At 35.6% G+C, this 26,879-nt stretch overlaps 3 protein-coding genes and 1 long non-coding RNA gene across 9 annotated transcripts; 3 read left to right on the forward strand and 1 right to left on the reverse strand.

Moving 5' to 3' along the window:
* The first annotated feature begins 4 nt into the window (after positions 1-4).
* LOC131427444 (cytochrome b5-like) lies at positions 5-26,604 on the forward strand. Of its 6 annotated transcripts, none has more exons than XM_058590631.1 (5): positions 5-115; positions 25,278-25,402; positions 25,469-25,557; positions 25,622-25,693; positions 25,968-26,305. In XM_058590631.1, exons 1-5 carry the CDS (start codon positions 109-111, stop codon positions 26,029-26,031), a joined length of 357 nt encoding a protein of 118 aa, XP_058446614.1. In that variant the 5' UTR covers positions 5-108; the 3' UTR covers positions 26,032-26,305. The 6 variants fall into 6 exon arrangements, with proteins under 6 accessions (XP_058446614.1, XP_058446609.1, XP_058446611.1 ...); XM_058590626.1 differs by lacking the exon at positions 25,968-26,305 and adding an exon at positions 26,424-26,604 and having other exon boundaries at positions 94-115; XM_058590628.1 differs by lacking the exons at positions 5-115; positions 25,968-26,305 and adding exons at positions 25,102-25,185; positions 26,424-26,604 and having other exon boundaries at positions 25,237-25,402.
* LOC131427442 (zinc finger CCCH-type with G patch domain-containing protein) lies at positions 9,855-11,587 on the forward strand. The gene is made up of 2 exons (XM_058590624.1): positions 9,855-10,044; positions 10,105-11,587. Exons 1-2 carry the CDS (start codon positions 9,994-9,996, stop codon positions 11,557-11,559), a joined length of 1,506 nt encoding a protein of 501 aa, XP_058446607.1. The 5' UTR covers positions 9,855-9,993; the 3' UTR covers positions 11,560-11,587.
* On the reverse strand, positions 12,396-17,931 carry LOC131427441 (uncharacterized). The gene is made up of 3 exons (XM_058590622.1): positions 17,658-17,931; positions 17,379-17,603; positions 12,396-17,324 (listed from the first exon to the last, which is right to left on the reverse strand). Exons 1-3 carry the CDS (start codon positions 17,729-17,731, stop codon positions 15,959-15,961), a joined length of 1,665 nt encoding a protein of 554 aa, XP_058446605.1. The 5' UTR covers positions 17,732-17,931; the 3' UTR covers positions 12,396-15,958.
* LOC131427446 (uncharacterized) lies at positions 18,431-18,829 on the forward strand. Its single transcript, XR_009229271.1, has 2 exons — positions 18,431-18,526; positions 18,586-18,829. It is a non-coding gene; the product is annotated as an uncharacterized LOC131427446 (long non-coding RNA).
* Positions 26,605-26,879: the final 275 nt, after the last annotated feature.

Below are 26,879 nucleotides of genomic sequence, written 5' to 3' on the forward strand. Positions count from 1 at the left end.
TTGAAAATTTCTGATAATTTGGTTTGGAATAGAGTGGAGCGAAAAATTGCGTTTCTTTGTTTCTCCGTGTGTGGCGAAGAGTGAGTGATATATTTGACGACAGCAGAGATGCCAGGTAAAAAATACATATATTCAGACAGGTTTGAAAAATGTGCGAATTAAAAGTTTGCGGGTTTCAAGTGCTCTATAAAGTATGATGTACAAAATCGGTTGAGCGAGCAAATAAAAAAAGGCACAGCGATTTAAAAATTTTGTAAATGTTGACGAATGTTGCGAAAAATTTATATTTGCAGCTTCTTTTAAAAACCAGAAAATTTACAAGCAAATCTTTAAATCTGGAAACTTTGGACGCTGACCAGAGTTACCATACTCACCGATTTTTTTTGCTGAATATCACATTTTTATTACTATTTTGCTTTAGAGTTTCTGTGTCACATATGCATATCACAGATTTTATGAATATTTCATCAAAACGGTAGATTTTCAAAAAGTTTCTCACAGATTATGATCGAGAATGTGCAACACAGATTTTTCAAATTGAAACATAAATTTTAATATGGCAACTCTGACGCTGACGTATTTAACTGCACGCCGCCACAAGTTTACCTAATTCCACGTATTTTTCAAACAAAAGGATGGCTGCGTGCAGAGATGCCATTTATACAGATTTTTACATACGCATACAGAATACAGATTTAATACAGATTTTCTAAATTTAATACGGATTTCCCAAGAAACAAAAAAAAGTTTATTCGTATGAACAATCTATTAGTATATGAATGCAGTGACGAGAAGCAAAGTCTTGGCATTACATTACTTTTGTGGAATTTGACCTTTCTGTTATTAGTCATTGAATCAACCATTCTACATCCATAATGTGTTGGAATAACATCTTTTAACGTCATTTTATTGTTAAAAGTTAATTTTATTAGTGAATACAGATGAATACAGATTTTTTATACAGAGTAATACAGATTTCCTATGAAAAAATCTGGCATCTCTGGCTGCGTGCGATTATTAAAAATGCCATTACCCAAAAGTAATGTCATTTTAAATGAACGTGTAAGGGCTGTAATGATGAACTCAGCTATTTTTCAAAGAAGGTCGAATCTTACAAAAGTAAACAAATCGAGTCAATAAGAAAAATTTGTATGAAATGTATAAAACGACGAATATGACAATGATAGATTCTCTTTGGTAACTTTCTGTTTCGATTATTACGGAATATTCCTGCTTTTTTCAGTAATTTCTTCAGTGCAGATTCAAAGATGATAACTAGTTATTATTATCGGTAAATAATTGGAGTGAAGGATTGCTAATAGTACCGTATTAATCGAAAGAGAAAGTAAACAAAGAGAATTTCTCATTGTTACATTCGTTGTTTTGAACATTTCATACAGAAATAAAAGTTCCTTCTGGGCTTATGGGCAGTGTTGCCAAGTATAAAGGAAAGTCGTGTTGAACCGAATACATACACTGAGAAAAATACTATAGTAGCCGTAACCTGTTTGTCATGGTCATGTCAACTATATGCTTAAATAGCAACAACGGCCATGATATGAGATTATTCACTATCTGTATTGTATAAAATACTAGATAACAAAGACTATAACTTGAGAAAACTATTTGTATTTATGACTTTTCTGGTATGGTCATTCTAATAATGGTTGTCATCTCAAAACTAAGAACAAATAGATAAAATAACCATCACAAGGAAGGTGAAATCGCTCATGATAAACTTGAGAAGCGAAGTAGTTATTGCTACCATATCAGTATATTCTTCTTTACAATGTACAAATGTTACCATGAGTACATATATAGTTGGCTAGAAGATTGTGAAGTTTGAAAACACTATTCATATTGTTCATATGAACAGAATTCATGTGGTAACTACATGATCGTATAGTGTTTTTCAATCGACTATGTCTTTTATTTAAGCTGATTATACAAATTGTCAATAAACGCATCTATTTTTTTATTGGACATAACAAAGTTTCAGTATGACTGAAAATTGCGTATAACATAACTGAAGTGATGGATGCATTGTATTTTGTGATTGTGCATAATTTTTCATTTACATTGGTTTTGAAGGTAATTAATGTAAATTTTTTAGTCATACTCGTTTCCGTCGTTGAAATGGAACTTTTCAACTTGTTTTCAGTCAAATCGAACCGTTATGTAAATGGACGTCTTGTATACGAAAAAATATAGATCACGGGGGAACAACATAAGCTCTTTATGACGAGAGAAGTAGCAAGATATCTCAGTGCGGTAATCTAACAGGTGTTTAGGTTTACTTCTTGACTCGGCTGTTGATTTCGTTCTAGCTGCTCATTCTTGTTCCGAGAAATACTTCACCGGATAGTGATCCAGATTCCTGGATCAGCAACTGCAACCAGTAATGATTCTACGTCAATCATGAACCTTTCCACAGACAACGGCGTAATGAGTGATGCAGCATTGAACTGATGTCACCACATGAGCTGAAGTGACAGTTCCCAGTTCCAGACGGTTTAAGTCGACCAGCGGACGTGAAAACGCACCGTTTCCGACGACACCTGCCATCGTAGCATGAGGATTTCTTCCTGATGAGGACTCTGAGTCAAATATCGCCATTCCCGTTGCAGGCTTGCTATATGAACTGGGAAAACATTAGCAATGGAATGAGTATCAGTAATCGACGGTTCGTGCGACGACACGACCTGCCACTCGTCTATCTAAACTGTATCGAAAATTTAACTACCCCTCAGTAACTGGTAATGTCAAAACGAAGTTGCTTGAAAATCTATTGAAACTGGCAACAAAAGTCGAAAACTGTTGACTTTAGATAACAGTTACCAGAACCATGGCTACGAATGTTTTTTTTTTCAATGGAACGTACTATATAAATAATCTCAAAACAAAAACAAATTGTTTCTGTGAACCAGAAGAAATGCGGATTTCTGTGAACCAAAAAAAATAGGACGAGCTTAGTATTGACACCCCGAAAAGGCAGACATATAGCAGATATTTGACTAGATGTGCGTAGCGCATGGTGAACTGGCGGTAGAAAATCGGGGCGCGGATTAATTAGAAAAAAGTTGCTAGCAGGGCATATTCGCTTGTACTAGCTATGAATCATCAATTTACCAAGGACAATAACTCTTTTTTACCGTCCATTGCAGACCAAATACTTCGGTATACATTAATCCGTGGGTCTTATTTCGCTCGCCGAGAAAAGCGAAGAAATATGCGGAAAATCCCTATTCGAAACATCTGGTTATCATGACTGATCGCGAATCGCATCAGCTGATCATCGAGGCGCACGAGCTAATGAAATAGATTCTGTGCGTTAACGTATTCAAACCGGGAACTCAAGCGGAATTCCTGCTCCTGAAGGAAACCCTTAATTACGACTAAATAGTCGAAATGAATCACGCCGATCGATGCGTCTATCTCTTTTGAAGCCGTAGCAATCGTACACGTTCTACCCTGAATAACCGTCGTACCGGGACCTTCCCGAAATTTGAGCGCCATTCTACCGAACGAGAATTGTGACACCTATGTTTGAATCAGGGCGCGTGCTGGCCTCGATACATTCAAGAATTCAATCCAGACGATCGGGAACAAATTTATTTTTTTTTGTATCCGTATTCTACATCATTTTTTAAATTTTGTATTCGTATTCTACATCATTACCGTCGCTATATTTGCGGTAACTGGCGATGAATCGTTAACAGACAATTTCATTGCCAATTTTTGTTCGGAGTGCCTGGTCGTGTCGTCGGTTCGTGTCTATCCACACCTCAACATGACTACTACGATGATCGATGTCATTCCGATGCTTCCGCGCAAGCAGTAACACGTTACTTCAACATGGGAAATATTATAAAATTTGATTCGAAAATAAAACAGATCATTAACAAATTTTCTTATTTTTCTAGTACTTAGTATGATTTTAAATTCACTAAACTTTTAAACATTAGCGCATATTTTTCTGACATTCAATATTGTCGAATCAACCATTATTTTGAGTTTCGAGATAACTAGAAGTGAAAAGTCAAAAATACCATGGCTCTGGTTATAACAAAAAGAATAATGTAAAAAAATGCAATCGTGGTTACGCTAACCATCATATTCGTAATAGTTATACAGACAATATACTGTTCAATATTACTGCTCAAGAGGCGAAGCCTTATATAGTAAAAATGAACTTGACCATTGTTGAAATCACCTGATTGAATTGTCGGCTGAAAACCACTATACTCGCATGGTCAAAATGATCCCTGATATAGTAACTGGTACCATAACATTTTTCTGAGTGTACTTTCACTACGTCATAAGATCACAGACTAACAGACAGGACTCTCGAATTGGATTCTTTAATCATTTTAACGGTAATTTCGAATGTGCAAGCAGCTGATGTGTAACGGTTGGCACATTGTCGCAAAGCTGATTTGCCAGTAGCGCCAATGAAAAATGGAACCAAGAAAAGGAGGATTCTTCCGGAAATTTTTATATCGGCTGTAGTGATTTGCAACATTTTAATCGTTTATGCAGTAGTACAAATAGATAGCAGCAATGAAAGTACACTCGGAGTAGAAGAAAATCGATTTCAAAGTAACTACCACTACTTTTTTTAGTAGAAGAAAATCGATTTCAAAGTAACTACCACTACTTTTTTTAGTGTAAACTAGGATTAAACATGAAAAATCTTCAGAAATGTGTGAAATTGGGTAAGGTTAGATTTTTTCGGATCAAAATTTTTTTAAACAGAAACCAGTGTAATGTTGATTTTTCAAGTACTAGAATGTATAGCGATCGAGTACTTTTTATTTTGGATACTTTATTTGTTATTTCCAGGCATTTGAAAAATGGTATCAAACCAAGTTTAATGCTCTATTCTGAATAAACAGTAAATTTCGCACAATTTGTTATATTTTCGAACATCAAACAATCAATCTATTTAATAGTTTACTTTTATTGCGAACAATGATCTATATCAAGTGAGATCTAAACTAACAATGGCGTCCAATACATAGTTATTAATACACTGTAAATTAAGCTAAGGTATCTTATGGTAACACAGAACATCTTCTCGTTTCTTTAATATAAAATATTACATATTTAGTTGACAATCGTTTAGCCTTGTAGGAATACGAATATTTCTTTTTGGTCGATGAGGCAATGACGGTGTAGTAGGATGAGACCGACTTGTGTTTGGAGATGGTGGTGCAATAGTTCGATTAAACAAAGTATTCACCGTAGGCACTCCCATTTGAAAGCGTGCCGAGACACAATTAACTTAGATCAACATTACCACCTCAGAGTAAAAACTTTTCCTTCAACTTCTACTACGATCTTTCAAATGAATTTGCCCGTTTTCATAAGAAATTGTTGAAAAGGTAATTAAAAATTTTCCTACCGATTTGATAGGTCTTGCTGAAAGTACACGCTTAGAAAAAGTTACTCAGAGTTTGAGTACTAGTTACTCATTTTCAAATGATACAGGGAAACGTCAAAAATTGAGTAGTTATCATCAATGATATTGAGTAACTCCTACTCTAAATTTGAGTTTATCGCAAGAACTCGGTTTTTTGTTACTATTCGCAAGATCAGTCTAAAAGTTGTAATAACCATTTGTAGCAACAGGTTGTATTTTTTGTTAGTGAGATCGCGTATTTCGAGGGTGAGTCGCTCAACACAAACGGTGTTGTGTCTGCAAAAACCGGAATGATAAACTACGTGTTGTGCTTTAGAAGGAACCGAATATGCTAAAATGTCATTTATGAGGAATAAGTGTATGATTGGTGCCTGAGCATAACTGACATGTATGTTAATTTGCGATTGACACACTACTCCAAGCGACCACCACTTGATATAGTATCACTCAAGCAAATTGAGTAGTGAAAATCATAAGGCAAATCTTATGATGCATCAAAAATCACCAAAATCATAATTTCATAAGATAAATATGAAAAATATACCTCTGCAATATACATCTTATCTTTCACTATTGTAGTTTTCATACGACCAACTCATAAACTTCACAATATATGAGAGAAGTTATGTTTATCATAGAAATTTCGCACAATGTTCCTAAAATTTTCGTATGATTTTCATAAGGCATTTTATTGGAATTCCTATTTTCGGGATTTCCTAAGGCGGTCTTATGATTCGCTTACGATATTATTGTGGCTAAAAATCATACGAAATCATTATGAAATTCCGTATATTTTTTGCCTGAGTGATTGAGTTCAATTACTTAATATTTTAATATACACTCAACTTAATATTTTAATATACACTCAGAAGAGGAGCAATTTGTTTTGCAAATTTGGTATATGTACAAATAAAGTATTACTTGGTAAATGAGTAGATTTTACCCAAATATCGTTTCCAGTGGAAGAACTCAAATTTGAGTAACTTCGGAGTTACTCTAAATTAGAGTTGTTCCAGTTTTCCTGTAGATGAGTGAGATCTTACTCATTTTTGAGTAACTATTTTTAAGCGTGTATCATCTCTAAACAAGCAGCACCACTACATTTCAGTTTTGCGACAATATGCCAATTGTGATCTCGAACGTTTGACTTTCAACGATTTGTGTTAGTCATGTTAAAACGTAGAGCCGTCTTGAGCTAGTTCTAAATTTGATCAGTATCTAACGGGAAAAACATATTGGAAAATAACATGCGAATGCAACTATGTGTTGAAAACCGCGAAAATGTTACCACAGAGACGGGACACGAACCCGTAGCTAGCTCCCAAGCGGGGAAATTGTTTTGCCAATTAAACTGCCCTGAATATGAAAACACATGTCAATCGAAGGTTTGCTTTATCTTTAATATATTGTGTTCGAGATCACAGTTGTCACTGCTGCTGCTACAAATATATCAGCTAAGATCATCAAATAGATATCTCAAATCCATAGCTAGTGGCAAAGCAGAATAGTGAAGATGGACTTGTGACGCGCTGTATGTTTGCTTTTTGTTGAGTGTGTTTCCATAGAGATATCACTACAAAGCTAATGTAACCATAGTAACATTGATCAATTGCCAGTAAGAAACATTTGTGTTGAATAGAAAAATAGGCTAGGATAAATTTGACCATTCGATGAACTAAACATTGGCTATTCGTTTAAATGGGACCTTATGATTTTAAATCGTCTTAAAAAAGAATGATAGGTTCTTTTGGTATTATTATTTATATTTGGTATGAGATTCATTAAAATTTCGTTGTATAGTTATTGAATTAGATTACATTATAAAATGAGTTGAATGAAATTTGTCCCTAGGCTTTGGATGATGAGCGCGTACCCCCCTTTGGCGGATGGGGGTGGGAGACAATGTACACTTCGTATTGACAAAGTCGGACCATACCGAGATGGATCGATCGTTCGCTTATAAAAATAAAAAGATGAAAATTATTATGTTATCTGGATCGATCTCGGAGTGGACAGGACTAATACTGCTTGAAATTGACAATAGGTCATTAGGTGGTTTCGAGCATTCTTATGCCTGGAATTGGTCACCAATTTGAATTATCTTGATCTAGTTGGGATGAATGTTAATATATCATATTCGTCCTGAACTTGATGAATTTAATTCAAAAAGGAGGACTAGTGTTATCAGGAATAGGAGTAAATTGACATTTTATGAACCGTTAAGGAACTCTCAAACCTTTCCGATCCGGTTCGGTATCGGTACTAGTGTTCACAAGTTGCAATGACGGCGAAACTGTTTAATCAGGTGTAAATACACGCTCAAATCGGGAAAGGTTTGAATGTACCTAAATTTCTCCAACTTTGACACAGATATCACCTTTTAACTGAAAGTGTGAGATGTGTGTTTCTGGAAGAGAGCGGTTCACGTGGATCATTTCATACAACAACACCTTGTATTTCTTTATGAAATACATGTAGTTCTTGTTCCCTGGATGCGTGCTCACTAGAAGGCACAAAACTTAGTATAGACCTAAATTGCTCAAAAGCAGTCAAATGATTGGAAGAAAAAAAACTGTGACAAAGTAACTAAAAGCTAGTGCAGTGTGTCTTAGTGCATACACCGTTAAATAAAGAATAAAAAAAGAGCACATAATTTCAAGCAATCCTTCCATTGTGTACATATAGTGTCTTTGATGGGCAATATAGTGTTAAATGCGCATCCTTACATTATATAACTTAACGAACTTACTAACACATGACTTCATTTCATTTTCATGACGAGAAACTATCGAAATAAAAGATTATAGACAAAAACGATATGGAGCGGAATTCCTAGGGTGCCACAGGAATACCAAAATGAATATGAAAATAAAACCAGATAACTGTAAACTGATAAGTTTACCAGATGATGTACGATTCAGACGGTCCGCCTTCTTCCGTCACCGTCACCGGAACGTCAGCTTCCGTCAAAATTAGTTTAATACTCTCTCTACTAGAACGTTCACACGCTCCGTCCGTCAAGACGCTCCGTGACGGTGACGTTATGGGCCGCTTTATGATTCCGTGGTAACAAGCCGACGGAAACTATCCTCACTTCAGGTGTAACACTCAAATAGTGAGCAGTGATGTGAAGTGTTAGAGCCTTGAAAATTTAAGTATTTCGCGAGAAAGAAAGGATTTTCATCTGTACTTTGGCGACTCCATGTTGTCACCCAGCGAGGTTTTCACTTGTAGCCCAATGAAAAGGAAGTCCATTGGACTATAAATGAAAATTAACTGGCAATATAGCCTAAGATGCTGTGCCATCAATCGGTGTCATCTCCCGTGAGATGACGCCACCCAGAAGTGAACAAGAGAAAGAAACTATCCACCAAGCCATTTACCATATTTTACTGTATGCGAAAAGTTTGTTCATTTGCATTGACAATGGTAAGTGAAGGTAATACGTAGTCCACGAATCTTACGTACATCAGAGATACATATTTATACAAACCTTTGATAATATCGGATACAAACCATTTCTTCGTAGTTTCGATGTAAATTAGAAGTATTTTCAAGCTAGAACGAACTCTCTTAGGCCTTAGCATTGGAATAATTAAGTTCGAAATAACACCATTCTTAATATAAAATTATCTGAAACTTTTCTGACGTTTTGTAGAACAAACCATTTCTTTAGGTTGAATTTGAAAAAACTAGTATGAACGACATAAGTTTTGAAATGGGTTTTCAGCAAAGTTACCAGAAATTACATTTTCTGTAATATTGCCAAAAACAAAAATTCTTAATCTGATTTCAGTTAAAAGGTTATTATTTCCTTATTTTTGCAAAGTTAAAAGTTACACTACTACTGAAAATGGTCGTTTAATGCCATGAAATCGCATCAATTTCTCCACAATTTTGCAGAAAGCATCAACAAGTAAAAGATTACATTAAGTAACATTCATGATTGAAAAACAGCTCTGGTACGGTTCATTTGAACAATAAACTTTGTTGTATCATTACACAAATAAGACCACAGATAAAATTAATGAAATTTTCTCTTAACATAAAGGTTCAGCAGAATTGAATCATTGATGTTGTCAATAAAATCAACTCTACTTTTTTTATACGCAATAAATAAGTAATTTGTTTCAGCAATAAAATCAGCTGGAACATTTTTTTTTCGTTTGGTAAGACTATGTGAACTAATGTAAATAAATCACAGTAAACAGAGATCATTGTTGATGGTGAAGGGAGAAAATGTTTTGAAACAATCATATTCCAGCTTGAGATTAACAGGAATCAGATTTAAAAATCTACTAACTGATTTGTTATTTTAAACAAGCCCAATTTCTCTGCGTGCATGATTGTTTTATTTTAGCGGTATACTTTATTTCTTGAGTATATTTTATTTTACTGTGATTATAAGCAAATTAATGTGTAATAAATTTTATTGTGATTGTAAACAAATATTGAGATTTATGCAGTAATACTGAATTAAATGACTAACAAATAGTACCACAATTAGAAGATAGGGTATATTTTGCATAGTTCAGGATCGATCGAGTACAGTTACAGAATATTAAGTAAAAATGAGTACTGTGAAAGAATTGCACGAGTCGCTTGAGATGTATACAGAGCAGGTTTGTGATACTCATGCAAATGTATTTTTCAAGCAATTATGTCTCTATTATCACAAATAGCTTGTAAATGTGGAAAAAGCTCTGGCAATAACCGTAGACCAGAACGAAAAAATGGATCTAATCAAACTCAAAGATGATCTAAATGAGCTACTAAAACTTACCCGTGAAACATTGGAACATGAACATAAGCCGATAGACACGGATAGCAATGACATAGATGATGAATTCGCTTTGTTCATGTCGGAAATAAATGAACTTGAAACCGGTGAGAGACCGATCACCGAACAAGAAAATCCTAAAGCCAATATACTCCAGGATATAGTTGGAAGTAAATGTTCTGCACCTCATATACACCGCTGGGGATCGGTTGCTCATCATAACGCACTGATTTGCAGTTTGGATACATCTGATGAGGATAACCTGATGGTTAAAGTGCTATTTATAAATCCAACCCACCAGGAGATGATTCCTTGTTCTTATTATCTCGAAGATAAATGCAAATTCGAAAATGGAAAGTGTCGCTTTTCACACGGTGAGAATGTACCATTCAATGAATTAAAAGATTATCGCGAGCCACGATTTGAATTACTTCGTAAAAAGGGGGGTAGAGTATTGGCTAAACAGAAAAATCGCTTGTGGAGTAAAGGTACCATAAGTAGTGCTGATTTCCAAGAGAAAACTTGTAGGATATTACTAGAGGAAAACAAACGCGAAATGGAACTACCTTTTGAAGATATTTTGCCTTTAGATGATACAGAGTCGCTACATTCAGAATCCGAGGACGATTCGTCCGGTAGCGAGGCAGAGGATGATGTTTCTGCATTTAGAAACATGGAAATAATTCAAAAAAGTCTTCTTAATCCAGTCGCGTCACAGCGTTTGGGTGAATGGGAGAAACATACAAAAGGAATCGGATCCAAAATAATGATGAAGATGGGTTACGTAGTGGGTACTGGATTAGGCAGTAAAGGAGAAGGTATCGTTTTACCCGTTAGTGCACAGGTTTTGCCCCAGGGAAGATCTTTGGATTATTGTATGCAACTTCGTGAACAGGCAAAAGGTGATAGCGACCTGTTTAGCGTCGAGAAAAAGCTTATGCGACAGAAGAGAATACAAGAAAAACGAGACGCGAGTAGGTATGCAAAAAAAGAACCAAGGAATGACGTGTTCAGTTTTATTAATAGCGAAATTTTGGGCAACGGAGATAATGTATCCGTTCCGGATGGCCAGAAACAAGTTACACAACAAAACAAATTTGATCTACCGAGTTGTTCTTCGAAAAATCTAAATATTGCTAGTTTAAAACTGTCAGAGCATAGCCGTCGACTGGAAACAGATATCGGAAAATTGAAACATTCCCTAACGCGACATCAGCCTGGATCACAAATTCATTCGAATATAAGAAAACAGATAGAAGACAAACGATCGGAAATTTCACAAATCAAAGCCACAGAACATACAATCAGTAGAGAACAACAATTGCGAAGCGACAAGCGCAAGATGACAATATTTTAGAACCTACATTAAAGTATTATGTAGAGAAGTTATTGTTGACGTTTCATTGTTGGTGACTTCATTTTATTCACTGAATTTGTAATCTCTCAATAAGTTCAGGGAGTATTATACCGCCATCCTACACGTTATTGTCCCATATTCTGTTGCATTTCCTATATATGGGACAATTATGTGTAGAACGAAAGTATGCAAAACAGTCAAGCAATTCAAATTGAATTCATAAGGCGTCATTCATAAATCACGTAGACTCTCTGGGGAGAGAGAAAAGGTTTCATAAAAGTCTACCGCCCCGATTCTAAATTTCGTTCCGAGTCGGATTATTTCCATCGAATGTGAAATTTTGCATTCTGTATCTCGATCGTGTTCGAGTTTTCCATACAAAATTATCATTTGATCGGATTACAGAATGCAAAATTTTACATTCGATCGACATTATCCGATTTGATCGAAAGAATAGGGGTGCACGTTTGTCTACGAGGGAGAGGGAGGGTTTTGTTTAAACTTTACGTAGTTGCATAATTTAAATTAAAAAAATTACCTGCGAAATTCAGTCAACCAAATTTAATTGAAATTCAGGAAATTTGTATGATATCATAAAGCCTTTCATTTGCATTCAAGTTTGTAAAAATCGGTTTCGAAGAAAACAGATATTATTTTCACTTGTTTGTTGCATATCATCCTGTATTTCCGGAACTGGTAGTCGGATCTAAATAAAATTCGGGAATCTAATAAGGGATTATAAGAACTTTTATTTGAATCTATGTTTGTGAAAATCGACTCTGCCATCTTAGAGAAAACAGAGTGACAATATTTGTCATACAGACATTTCCTCAGTTCGTCGAACTGAATCGAATGGTATATGACATTCGACCTTCCAGGCCTCGGTTGAAAAGTCGATTTTAGTGATCACATAGCCTTTCTATATGAGAAAGGCAAAAAGTTAAACGCTTTGAATTGCGGTTGTACAAATTGATGAAAAATACACCTCAGAGGCTGAACTAGAGCATGCAAACAATCTCCCATAGAATTGTTTATTTGAATCACTTTACGAAGAAAACCCATTTTTATAACAGATAAAGCGGATTTATAACAGATGAAGCGGGTTAAATAACACGTCGGTCCAAAAAATCCCAACAAAAACAAACCTTTTTTTCGAATTTAGATTTTATTCATCATTGTATTCTTCTTGCAGGGCAATGCAATTGTTTCGACGGTGCTCCAACATTTCTACACCGTTTTTATATAACGAATCCTTCTTAGTCTCTTCAAACGCTTCAAACCCATTGATTACCTCATCATTCGATGGAAATCTCTTTTTCAGCCAGCTTTTTTTAAATGAAGAACAGAAAACAGTTGCGTAGGGATGAATCAGGTGAATATGGTGGATGCTTTAGTAATTCGAATTTCAATTCATGTAATTTACCCATCGTAACGATCGACTTGTGGTACGGTGCATTATTCGATTTTTAATGCTTAACCCATTATATCCTAGCGTATGATATAGCATACTAACTTTCTATATTTTAATACATGTTTACTTTAGAAGTTTAATACCTAGCGGCTTTACTAGAGCACTAGTTGATAGTTTACACTTCTAATTTCTTTGTATATTAAAATTGTTTTCAAGTGTCAACGTTTTATGTGTATTATAACCTTGCAAAGTACACACAAATGACCAAGGAAAAGTATGCAACATATTCATTTATTTATTTATTTACAATCAACAGACACAATTTGGTCCTAATGATAATTCCTAATAATATTCAGAAAATTTATACGTATTCTGCTTCGTGACACATTAAAATCATACCCAGATGAAACACGGTTTAACGATCTCTGTAAACCAATAATAGAACCGTTTCGCCATAGTTGGTACGTCGTATAGGAAGTCGAAGAAAAGCACTGTTGCGGAGAGCTCTGGGTCGCACGTTAATATTAATTTCGTTGAGCAAAACGGGACAGTCGATCCTACTGTTGAATATATCTGCTATTATCAAAGCGCGTGATAATTCTCGTCGCACTTGTAATGTGTCGAGACCCATTAATAACCCACGACTTTCATAACTAGGTAGTTGATGAGGATCGGTCCACAGCAATCGGCGAAGAGCGAAGCGAACAAATCTGCGCTGTATTCTCTCAATTCTATGAGCACCGTTCAGGTAGCATGGGTTCCAAACTGCCGAGCAATATTCGAGAGTTGAACGAACAAGCGAGCAGTAAAGCGATTTTAGACAGTGTATGTCTGTAAAGTACTTAGTTATTTTCATTAAGAATCCTAAGCTACGGGAAGCTTTAGATATAATGTAACTGATGTGATGCTTGAATGTAAGTTGTTCATCGAGATGGACGCCAAGATCCTTAACGCTAGTCGATCTTCCAATCAAGAATCCATCCAGAAAGTATTCGACATGCAATGGCATTTTTCTCCTCGTAAAAGTAATGGCAGAGCACTTGTCGGGATTTACAATCATACGGTTAACTTTACAGCAATCTGCGAAGATTAACAATTGCCGTGGGGGGACGGGTATAGCGTGATGGGTAAGTCGATGCCTTTCACGCAGCCCACCTGGGTTCGATTCCCAACCCCGCACATAGGGTCAGAAAATTTTTCTGGCCCGAAGAGGCGAATGACCTTAAGGTTAAAACCTCTATAATCGAAACAAAAAAAAAAAAAAATTGCCGATGGAGAAAGGCTGCGTCTTCTAAGTTGCGGACGATGTGATAGATCTTGACATCATCAGCAAACGATAAGCGAAGACCTTCCAAGGCAAAATTGACATCATTGAAGCACAGTAAAAATATTAACGGTCCTAGATGACTTCCCTGTGGTATTCCGGATGATGCGAGGAACTCTCCGGAAGTATGATCGTCAATTTTAACTGCTAAACAACGATTCCTAAGATACGACTGCAACCAACGATGAATGTTCGAACTGAATCCAAGTCTGTCCAACTTAGCAACCGTGATGTCGTGATTGATTATATCGAAAGGGGAAGAAAGATCTGTGTAGATAACGTCCGTTTGTAAACCGTTAGACATTGCATCAAACACATAAGACAAAAACGATAGTAAGTTTGTGGTTGTTGAGCGATTAGGCATGAAACCGTGTTGAGTATCGACGATATATTGCTTGCAGTGATTGAAAATTGGTGTCAGTATAACCTTTTCGAACAGCTTTGGTATAGCGCTGAGGGAAATGATACCGCGGTAGTTGTTTATATCCTTTTTATCGACTTTCTTGTGGACTGGGAACATAAAGGAAGCTCGTGTGAATCTTATGTTCGAAACCAAAAGGTAAAACTTCCATCTTTTGATAAACCATTGCCAAAAATTCAAACTAGAATTTCTGTAGCTAAATTCCAAAAATGTATGTTAAACAATAAGAAATTGTTTTAAAATTTGAACGTATGTTATATCATACGGTGGGATAATACAGAACTATTTTTTCCAAAGCTTATCGTTAACCCAAAAGCTCGAGCATAAGAAGTTTCTGATCAGTTGAAGTCTTTCGAAAATCTCTTGCCATCAGAAAATCAAATTCATTTTGTTATATCCTCGAAATGTGGAATATTCAAAAACATGGCTGCAAAAAAAAGTGATAATGATAGGGACCCTTTAGGATTTGACGAACACGTGAACATGGAGTAGAACGATAACTTAGAAAAGGAAGTATGAATACCTCTAAAACTTATTAAACATTGGAAAAACTATCAAATGAGCATACGATACTCCCAACAAGTCGTACAAATATCTCAAATATCAAACAAATATAAATAGGTAATCCTTTGTTTCTAAAAATGACGAAATTGAAACAAATGGTGTTGTTTTTTTGTTTTCGATTACAAAGGTTTCAACCTTAAAGTCATTCAACACTTCGGACCAGAAAAACCTTCGACCCTGTGTGCATGGTTGGAAATCGAAAGGTAAGCTGAAACCTCTATAATTGTAATAAAAAAAACAAAATCTCAGAGATGACTCAACTGAATTTCATAAACTTATTTTGGGCATTCTGTGATGTTTTTGAACCTATTTCGGGTTTTTATAGCAGCAATTTCCGCTGTGATATTATCTTTTAGTTTTTCAATATTCTTCGGTTTGCTGGCATTCACCTTACTCATAGCAGTTACTGGCCAATCAAACCAACTTCGTCTATACTGGACCCCGGATTCCATAAATATTAAAAGCAGGAATTTCGCTTACACAATCAACATCTGAAAATAAATTTTGTTCTTCTCTCACAAAGCGTCGCACTATTCAATTGTAATGTTTTGCAAATTTTATTTTTTCAATCACGATTCTTTTTTTTTTGCTTCAAAGCTATAAAATCATGTAAGTATTCGTCTAAGTTGCCAGCAATATTTGAGAGTAAGAGCAACTAGATCTAATCGCTGAACAAGTTCTATTTCTGTTTTTGAAGTACAGATTTCGTTTCTTGTTTAATTGCTTGTCCAACGATCTTCAAAACACTTGCGTCATCAATTTGATCCGATATTCGTTGGAAACAGCTGTTCATTATTTCTTTTACCATGTCGCCCAGTACTGTACTATCGTTCGTTTTCAATTCTTTTGTTTGTTCTACTAATTTCTGCTCCATACTGGCGATAGTTTGTTGTAAGCAGTCTAATTCATTCGTCAGTAACTTATTTGCATCATTTAAAGAGTTTTCTGTACTCTGATGCGCTTTTATTTGTTCCTCGAGCACTTTTAAATCCTTAGCGGTCTTCTCTATGATTTCATTTCTACCCAAAAGTTCCTGATTCAGCCTATCAATTTCATTACTTCTCAACTGATTGTTCTCATGACTTTCCTGAATGTCGTTTTGTAATTTTTCTATCTCATCTTTTAATTTTTCACATTCGACTTCAGTTTCCAGTAGTTGATTTTTGGTCCTTATATTTTCTTTGCTAGTAACAGCTTCCGTCTCCAAGCTTCGAATCCTTCCTTTCAACGAATGATTTTCTCTTTTCAATTCTAATATCTTCTCCTCTAGTTGCAGCATATCTTCGTCTTTATCAATCACTTGATTTGCTTCCTTTGTACCTAAATTATTTAGTAGATCGATCCTGTCAAGCACTCGTTCTAACTTGGTTTCAATCTTAGATAGGTTCATTCTAAGTTCAGTATTTTGCATGCGATTTTCGGTAAGAAACATATTAATGTTCACGTCGGCAGCTGTCGCCAGCATGCTTTGACCACTCATAGTAGTGTTAAGAGCATTTGTGGAAGACGGAACCATTTGCATACCGATTGCAACGGGGTAATTTTTTGCAGAATTAATGATTCGGCGGTGTGACGAGATGTTTGGTCGGGGAAGGGTTTCAATTCGAACATCCGTATCGGATGAATCGCTGACTTCGGTAGTCGACATAGGCTTATCTTGTGGATAAATCGATTGTCCTACTCTGGCCATCCTGGTGATTAAACTTGCTTTTGTTTTATCGGTATCCGAGTCCGGTAGTTCTACAAATGGAATAGTCCTCGAAGCTGGTACAGGTTTGTCGTCTTGATCAATCGTGCAAATTTCATTGATTTGCTTCAATAGTTGATCACGTTCCATTATGTGATCAAAAATGACACTCCAAAAACATCCATCCTCGCTGTGGAATTGGAAATAACTATTTTTAAGCATCAGTGTTGTAGACGGATAAATGTTCAGAGTGGCCAGAATGTCCGTTTTGGTTCGATATATTATTATTCTATATTCGGCCTCTAAACATAGCAGAGCCAGTCCTAGTTTTCCTTGGGGCAGGTTCTCATTATTGATGCTGAAAAGTTGGAATTGTTTAGCAATTGATAAGCGTCGGTAAAGAAATACTTACAGTTTGAATGCAGAAACTACACTAGCCTGTAGAAGTTTCCAATTTTCTGTTGTCCTGTCTGTAATTTTACTGTCGTCAGACTCTACCGTTTCCTGTGGTGGGATATACCTAAACGATGAGGCGCCGTAACGATCAGAAAGCTGATTTGATTTAGGGACTTCTGTGGATGATAATTTTTTTGGTATGCTTTCTTTTGATATACCGAAAATTTTTGCCAACGTGGAACTACAACAAAAACCGTTTTAAAGTTAAAGTTCACGGTGATAAAAAATATTATACTTTGACGTTGGTTTGAAAAATTCTTCCTCATCGTCCGATTGTCGAGTTATGTTATTTTTACGGTCGATTGGCATCTTTCAATCAACATGTGTTCATTGATCTAAGGAAAGTTTTCACGAGAAACTTTTTTTTAGCTAATTTTAATTCTATTTGCTATCAATATTTTACTTGAATTTAAAAAAAAAAATTCGACCAAACTTTACATAAAAATCTATGATATCCACAGATCATAACAAAACAGCTGACAATCACCCACATTTACACGCTCGAAAAAATTACTCACCGTCTACACTGAAAATCGAGTATTTTTTAAAAGAAACCGCTCATTGTCGAGCTATGAATTACCCAAAATTAGGTAGAAATAGGGTAACAGCGACGACACGACCTGCCACTCGTCTATTAAAACTGTATCGCAAATTTAACTACCCCTCAGTAACTGGTAATGTCAAAACTGAATAGCTTGAAAAAATATTGGAACTGGCAGCAAGGGCAAAAAATTGTTTATTTCGAATAACAGAACCATATGTCGTTTTCGCTTGAAAAAACTGAAACTGACCCAGGGTAGTTTCATCAAACAAACATTTTTTACGAAACTGTGTTGTTTTCGCACTTAGCAACGGGGGTTTGAACAAACCTGATATAAAATCCAGGTTCGAAACTGACTCGATTTCCAGTTCCACAACGTTAAAACTAGGTTCGAAACTGGCTTTAAACAAACGGTTTGACAGCAGTTAGAGTGGAAACTGGGTTAGGTTTTGCATCAAGCGAAAACGACAATAGTTACCAATGTTGTTCTGTTGAAAAATAAAAAAATCTAAAATGGTACCGATATGTGTTTGTGCTAGCGAAAAAATGACTATCAATTCTAGGTAAGGTATTCATAAAATATGCATTAATGACAGCTTTTTATAATAGTTATTTATTTCAGGTTCCCGTTCGAAAGCCGAACAACAAGTACAATCTACCAAGTTGTGCTGCAAACTAGTCGAAACTTTTAAAAACTCAGATCCTCTCTTCGTTGGGTGGTGAGGACCTGGCGACTGGAGAATAGCCTGAGGTGCACTATTATCCCAGAATACTTTTCCAGCTACCTGATTTTTGTGAATGAATACATTTTACCTTATTCATTCAATAATACGTTTATAATAAATAAATGAAATGTCCGTAATCGACTCAGCTCCACATTTTATTTCATATACACTTAAACGATTGCTTTTCAATGCATTAGTTTAATTAGTTCTATGTGTTTTCTTGTGATGCATATACCACATTTTGCTGACAAATTAGCATCGATGGTTTTTCTTTGGATGTCTACGAGCTATTGCTGTTTTGTCAGGCGTATCAAATATCTCCGTATGGAGTACCAAAGAAGAGGACAGTGATATAATTAAGTATTAATACAGTACATAATACAGTATTAATAAAATAATTTTTAAGGTAATCGTAATAATTGCTCGTAATAATCGTGCACGTTCCGGTTTCCCTCGATATCAGCAGTGTAACGGAGTATGTTTTCGAGCCTCATGAGTGATCGGAACCAGAATGGATCAGTGGTTCAAACAAAATGAAATCTAACCGTATCGTCCCTTAACCGATAGTCAATTTGAATTTTTGGAGATTGTTCGCTGCACTAGATACGGGAAATCCGAACCCGACCCTCTAGTTTGTTCCACCTGTAGCAAAATTCTGGAGACAAACTCTTTGTTTATTTATATTGGGACTCCTTGGAAACTTGTTCGTAGCAACTAAACAGTGTTGCTCGATCAGATTGTTTTTGTCAATAGCGAGGGATCGCTCAATTTATGGTAACTGATTGTAAATCATTAACGAACATGTTTCAAGCCGAATTTCCTTCAGAGTGCCTGGTCGTGTCGTCGGTAACAGGGTTTAAGGCACACTGCTTAAGCTCTAAGATGCCAATGACTTGAGTAACAGGGGTTACTTAACATCGGTTAAATCCATAAAGTTTGTTAGGTGGGCCAAAATATATGAAGTGGCCAAAATACTTTATATATTTTGGCCCACCTAACAACATAACTAATCACATTAAATTACCTATTGCGGAAAGGTTTTTCAAAGATATTACAACATTTGGTGGATATTTTTACAAAAAATAATTCATTCAATTATGTCAGTCAGTTGATACCTACGAATTACAAAAAAAAATTGAAGGAGGTTGAATTTTCGCCATCATTTTTCAAAAGATGTGCTATCTTAAAAACGACGAGTTTTGTTGTTGTACACGCAGAAAAAATTATTGTAGGTTTAAATATATTAACAGTTCGGCTGAAAAGTTCGTATCGTGTAATAGAAACACCCATTTTTTGCCAAAATTCGTTTTTATTATTCAACATAATTGCCATCAGAGGCGATACAGCGATTATAGCGATCTTCCAACTTTTCGATACCGTTTTTGTAGTACGATTCGTCCTTTGCCTCAAAATAGACCTAAGTTTCAGCGATTACCTCTTCATTGCTTCTAAATTTTTTACCAGCGAGCATTCTCTTGAGGTCTGAGAACAGGAAAAAGTCACTGGGGGCCAAATCTGGAGAATACGGTGGATGAGGGAACAATTCGAAGCCCAATTCGTTCAATTTCAGCATGGTTTTCATCGACTTGTGACACGGTGCATTGTCTTGATGAAACAAAACTTTTTTCTTCTTCAAATGAGGCCGTTTTTCTTTAAATTTCGTCCTTCAAACGCTCTAATAACGCTATATAATAGTCACTGTTGATGGTTTTTCCCTTTTCAAGGTAGTCGATGAAAATTATATCATGCGAATCCCAAAATACAGACGCCATAACCTTACCGGCCGATTGATGAGTCTTTCCACGCTTTGGGTTCGGTTCATCGCGTGCAGTCCACTCAGCTGACTGTCGATTGGACTCCGGAGTGAAGTGATGGAGCCATGTTTCGTCCATTGTTATATATCGACGAAAAAAAATCGGTTTTATTTCGATATAACAGCTCCAAACACTGCTCAGAATCATCAATTCGTTGTTGTTTTTGATCGATTGTGAGCTCACGCGGCACCCATTTTGCACAAAGCTTTCTCATATCCAAATATTCGTGAATAATATGTCCAACACGTTCCTTTGATATCTTTAGGGTGGATAACACTCATCAAGCCATTTTTTGGTATCGGCGGCACTTTTTTTCATCAAAAAGTAGTGTTTCATCAACACACGAAATTCCTTTTTTTCCATTTTTTTCACAATAACAAAAGTAGCTTCACTCAAAATGCAATATCTCACAAACTAATAATCAGACAGCTGTCAAATTTATACACGTATCTTTTGAAGGTTGGTACTAACTGAAAATGGTATGAATTTAATTCTAGTGGCGCCCTTCTCATAGAAACGATACGAACTTTTCAGCCGATCTGTTACACTTTGAATTCAAATATATTTAATTTTGAATCAGCGTTTATTTGTTTGCTTTGAATTCAAAAATATTTCATTTCCATCTGTATTTCATTTCACTTGGAATCAAATGCAATTGTTATTTGATTCAAAGCAAATTAGTTCAATGATGGATTTTAAAAAAAATCAATAAATAGTTATTCAAAAAGAATTTTCACTAAATATTGTAAATTGAATTTTTATTTATTATTTTTATTTTCATAAATACGTTTATTTCATAGACAATATGCATACGTTTTTCTTCGCCGTGGCATCCACAATACATAGTACTTCAAACCTAATACATTTCGAATATCATATTAGTATGTTAGTATTCAATAGTTAATCTAAACACTCCATTAGTTAATCTAAACACATCACACGAATGAAGCCCCTAATCACATTCCCCTGAACCATGCCTTTGTCAATATTTTAGGAATAATTGAGTGCATCCACCGACCCAGATCATCTTCATCCCAAGAAGCTTGCCAGTGTTCTTTGGCGGGACGCGCTATAGAATTCGTTGAAAGCAATTGGTCTCTCATAAATTTCACCCTCAATAGCACCACGTTTTATTATTTATTATTGATTGCATTTTGTGAACATACGTCATTCATAGTCTACCTATCCGATAAAAGCAAAAGAAAGCAGTTTTGTTAAATATCACAAAATAAACTAGTACCAATGCTTGATTCAATGAAAATATTTTAGAATCAATAATCTCTGGTATGTTAACCAAGGACGAACAATTTTAATCAACATCAAAGTATTGGAAGCTAAGACAGACTAACAGACATGACGCTATGAGTAAATTTTTATAAAAATAAATTTCGTCATGCACTAGTTCCCCCTATATTGAACTGCGCGAACTGTTTACTATCGGTACACCCCTTGTGTTATGTAAAAGTTTTTTTACTAGTTGGTTCCCCCTCGCTTGTCAACACCGATCAGCTGCTTGCAGGGATGCCTGATTTCGTCATAATATTTGGAAATGAATCGTCACAATAAATTATTGGATTACGTTGATAATATATTTAACTTTTTTAGCGACGTTGGAAGGTAACCATTTATTTTTCTCAACGTTGTTCATCTAGACTACTTTTTATTGTGTTGGTAATTTTCACCCGAAAAAAAGTGGCGGCAGACCAGAAGCAAGTAAATATTTTAACAAAACGGGTTCGATTTTGTATTACGTTGGAGGATGAGAAGTAGGTACAATTCTATATATTGTTTTGGCAATATGTATTATATTTGTATCCTGCATGAAATTCGCATGGTCGTATACAAATCAATACATTACAGGTAATTCTGTATGAATGGCAACTCTGTTGGTAAATGAAAAAAATAAACACAGTCTAGATTTTGATTTAAAGAGTTTTATCTGATTCAAATTTTAATTCAAAAATAGTTGTATTTGATTCGAGCAATTGTTTGAAATTGACTTGAAGACTCAATATATTACAATCTAATGTTCCCTATTTCTCTGCGTGAACCACTCAATTTATGACACATATTTGCTTTACTTTATTGAGAAAAGACTTTACCCATTAAATAGCGGACCTTACACGATCATTAAAAGTGTCATTATTAAAAAATAATATCATTTTAATGAAATGACGAGATTTATATTCATGGGTACTTTCACAGTTCGCTTTCACATCTCATCCAAGTCAGTCGATATAACAAAACCATTTATGTTCGGGACGGAAGAATCCAAGTACAGTATTGTGTAGTGAACAATAGAACGACCTCGAAATGAGTGAACCAAACGAACAAAAGCTACCGCCGACACGAAAGAATACAAATGTTGTTGACTTCAGGCAGTGCAAAATTCGACCTTCGATACGAGAACATGATGGTTTGCTGCACGGAGCACGAGAACATTAAGTACAACATTCCAGTATATATTGATGATAGTACTATAGAAGTGCGCGTGCATGATCTTCCCTCAAGCGTCACCGATTCAAATATTCGCAAAACTATGTCCCAATACGGAGATTCTCTATCGAAAAAGAAAAGTGGAAGAATTTTTTCCCCAGCATTCTAAATGGCTTACGTTTGTTACGCATGCACTTGAAGAGGCCTATACATTTTCATGTGACTTTCGGTCAAGATACAAGAATTCCGTGCAAATCACTTGTTACCTATGACAATCAGATGGCCACATGCCAATATTGCCAAAGGACAACGGTGCTTGCTTCACACCAACCCCAAGCAACCCCAGTACACCTGTGACAGCCACCAACAATAATGAAGCATCCCCTTCAACGAAACCATCAGTATCCCCTATAGAACAAAGTACACCAGCTGCAGTTAACTTACCCTCCAACAAAGACATCATATTAACAAGAGATCCAGCTCTCACATTTCCCGAACAAATCATTGGCAACATCTTTTTGTGAGTATGGCACCCTCAGGCGAGTCCACATCGAATCTCGTACTTAGAAGTGGGGGAGAGAAATGTAAAATTCGTGCGCGCCAAAATAGCAGCACTGCGAACCCATACAATTGACATGATATGTTGAATGTGATGCCGTGCGATGGCGTCGCTGAACTGAAGACTGATTTCGCTCCAACCTGACAGGGTTTGCCTCCAACCAACCAGCAACTGCAACCAATGTACAACAAGGCGCATCTACAGCAACTCTCAACGAGCCCAAGACTGCGATCAACAAGGACAACGAAATGAAAACGGAAATCACACACAACACCGACGATGAAGCAATGGATGATGTGATGAGCCGCGGACGAAGTGACCCTCGATCCTCGTTGGATGGAAATGGAAACTCATCTCCCCCTAGAAAAAGGGTGACAACGAGATCCAATAGCAAAAAAAATTTAAGTAACAAAAATGTAAGCCAATCGGCCACGTAAAGCTTTTACGCAAAAAGGCCAGAATAAAAATTTTATTACAAAAACTACAAGGATCAGCCCCATGGGGTTGTTCGAGCCATTGATGTGGAACAAGGCAACCAAAATTTCTAATGATCAACATTTTCAATCAATCGTCACACTTTTGAATTAGCAAATGCACGAGAGTCTGCTTAGTCTTTATTGTGAACCAACACCGAACACGCGAACCCAGAATATAGACTATATTTGTCATGATTTGTATTTGTTTTGTATCGGACGAAATTACATCAATAGCCCAAATGTATGCAATTATATGTTTGTACATGCTTGCGATACAGATATCGATATTTAAGCTTCTTTTCACCAAGCTTGTGTTCAAGTGTTGTATGCACGAAGTTATTTTTATAGCGTTTCCCTACCATTACTACCATTCTACGATTTCGGTTGAAGCGATAAACTTTTTTTCATTATCAATCGAGTTCATCTTATATAAATAAAAAATTAATCTTATGCAATAAAAATTTACCGTGGAGTAGTTGTCAATTTCTCAGGCGAAACGACATAACATGGATTTCATCCAATCTTTCATGACACAAGATCAGGGCATAGCAATTAAAGCTTCAAATCGTTTTATGGCACTTTTTGTCTTGCTGTGTAGCAACAACCTACCTCTAGCAAGCTACGTGTAGGACTGAAACGTTAGCTATAATTTTGCTTATATTTATAGCTTCGCGTGCTTCCAACAGATTCGCTTTTGCAACGATTGACCAATCAGAGCGCTGCTTTCCCTTCGATATATCGCTTACTCCTTCAAAACCGTCGACTATGGCAGGGAAATCCGGTATGCCGGAGATTTTTTGCAGACAAAATAGGACACTGCTAGCTATTAATCAACATTTCAATGATATACAATTAAAAATACATGGCAATGTACATTCAAACGTAGAAATATTTCCAATCAAATGGTGACATGATATTAATAATTGATACAAAATTGACTGAGATGTAATTGTTCCAAACCTGACCACATTTCTACGTGTATTTTTCTTGAGTTTCTAGTTTGCATCCCTATATAGAAAACAAAAATGTGTTCCACATTAAAAAATAAATAAATGGGTACTTTATTTTAACCGTGTATAGTATGTTTCACTTTTTGTAGTTCTCAATAAGCGTGTTTTCACAAACCGATTTACAAAATTTAATTTGGCATCATTGTTAGAAGGTGACAGAGCACATTTCATCTCGTGTGAGGCGGTTCATTGCCTGATAACTGTAACTTATTATTTATATGAAGGCATATATATGATAATTTAGAGCATTCAGTATCCTTAGATATCCATTAACTGTTTATCCTGTTAACATAGTTTTGTTTGTGATGGCTGCTCTTAAACAATATAGCTTGGCCGAAGTAGCGAAGCATAATACCCAACAGGATTTGTGGTTTGTAATCGATGATAAGGTGTACGACGTTACCAAATTTCAAACAGAGGTAACTTTTTTTAGCGTTAAATATTCTTGACTTTTAGCAATAACTAAAATTTTCCATCCTTCATAGCATCCTGGCGGAGAGGAGGTATTATTCGAATCCGCTGGCAAAGATGCGACGAATGAATTCAATGATGTTGGCCACAGTACAGATGCAAAGTGAGTTCGCCTTTAAAATGCATTACTCGTGATTCATGTGCATCATATTTTGTTCAAATTTAAGGAAACAAATGAAACAATATCTTATTGGTGAGATCATTGAAGCTGAGCGGAAAAAGAAACCGGCTATGCCTGAGTAAGTTATTCATTTCAATTTATGTTTTCTCTTACACATAATGTAATATGCAAGTTGCACGCAAAACGATAAAGCTTAATTACATAGAATCAAAACTTAAGATTAATTTTTCAAGTCTAAATGCGATCATTGCTTTTCAAATGAGATATTCGAATGAGAATTTCAATCATAAAACATTTTTAAATGACTGGCTTGTTATAATTTTTTTTGTTGTTATTGAAGTGCTTTACTTGTAATGACAGAGTGTAAACTTTATTTTTATTTTCCAACTCAGTACTGACTCATCATCACCATCTGGATCCTGGTTTAGTTCCTTGAAGTCTAAGTTGTTTGGTTAATTGAAAGTATTCAATTTCTCAAGCTCAATGATTCTTGGCAGTTTCTGTATAAATAACAATAATAATCGTGCAAAGCTTCTTATGATAATTGAAGAACTGACATGCTTAGGTATATACAACAGTTATCGTTTTTGGATTATTCTAAATAGTTTATTTTCCGGTGCTTGAATAATAAATGTTCAGTTTTCAAATACATACCTATTTGATAAACATCCAATCATCCGATATTCCCTAACGCCTTATATATGAACAACACATTTTGCGACATGTGCATAATCATCCTAAAGTATATATTGCAATGTGCTTATCTGCGTTCTCTGCTAGTTGCAACTAGATTAGATGGATTGATACCACATGAACTTATATATAAATCTCATAACATATAATTTCAGATGCCAACGAATGGCCATCATTGCAGGTTCGGCTTTAGTAATCGGTCTAGGCCTGGTTTTGATCTACAAGGCATTGAAGAAGTGATTTTTTAACGGAGCAAAATGATCAAGTATTAAATTACAGAACATGAAATGGATGTAATATATTACATATTTAAATAAAGAATATTGCAGAACTGAACTAATGAGAATGTAACTGAAATATCAAATATATCACGTCATAGAGATGGGTTGGATGTTGTTATGTAAACGCTCATCAGCACCGTCATCAGTCGAGTAGCTAATGGAAAGTAACTAATGGAAAGGATTCGATTGAATCGGAATAATTCGATGGAATGTGGAATTTGCATTCTGCATTTCGATCGAGCTTGAGTTTTTTTTTTATAAAAAATCAGATTTCACATTCGATCGAAATATATAGTTGGATGATAATTAGTAAACCATGTACATATCGAT

Source organism: Malaya genurostris, chromosome 2 (genome assembly GCF_030247185.1).
Source record: "Malaya genurostris strain Urasoe2022 chromosome 2, Malgen_1.1, whole genome shotgun sequence".
In the NCBI taxonomy this organism is placed as follows: Eukaryota; Metazoa; Arthropoda; class Insecta; order Diptera; family Culicidae; genus Malaya; species Malaya genurostris.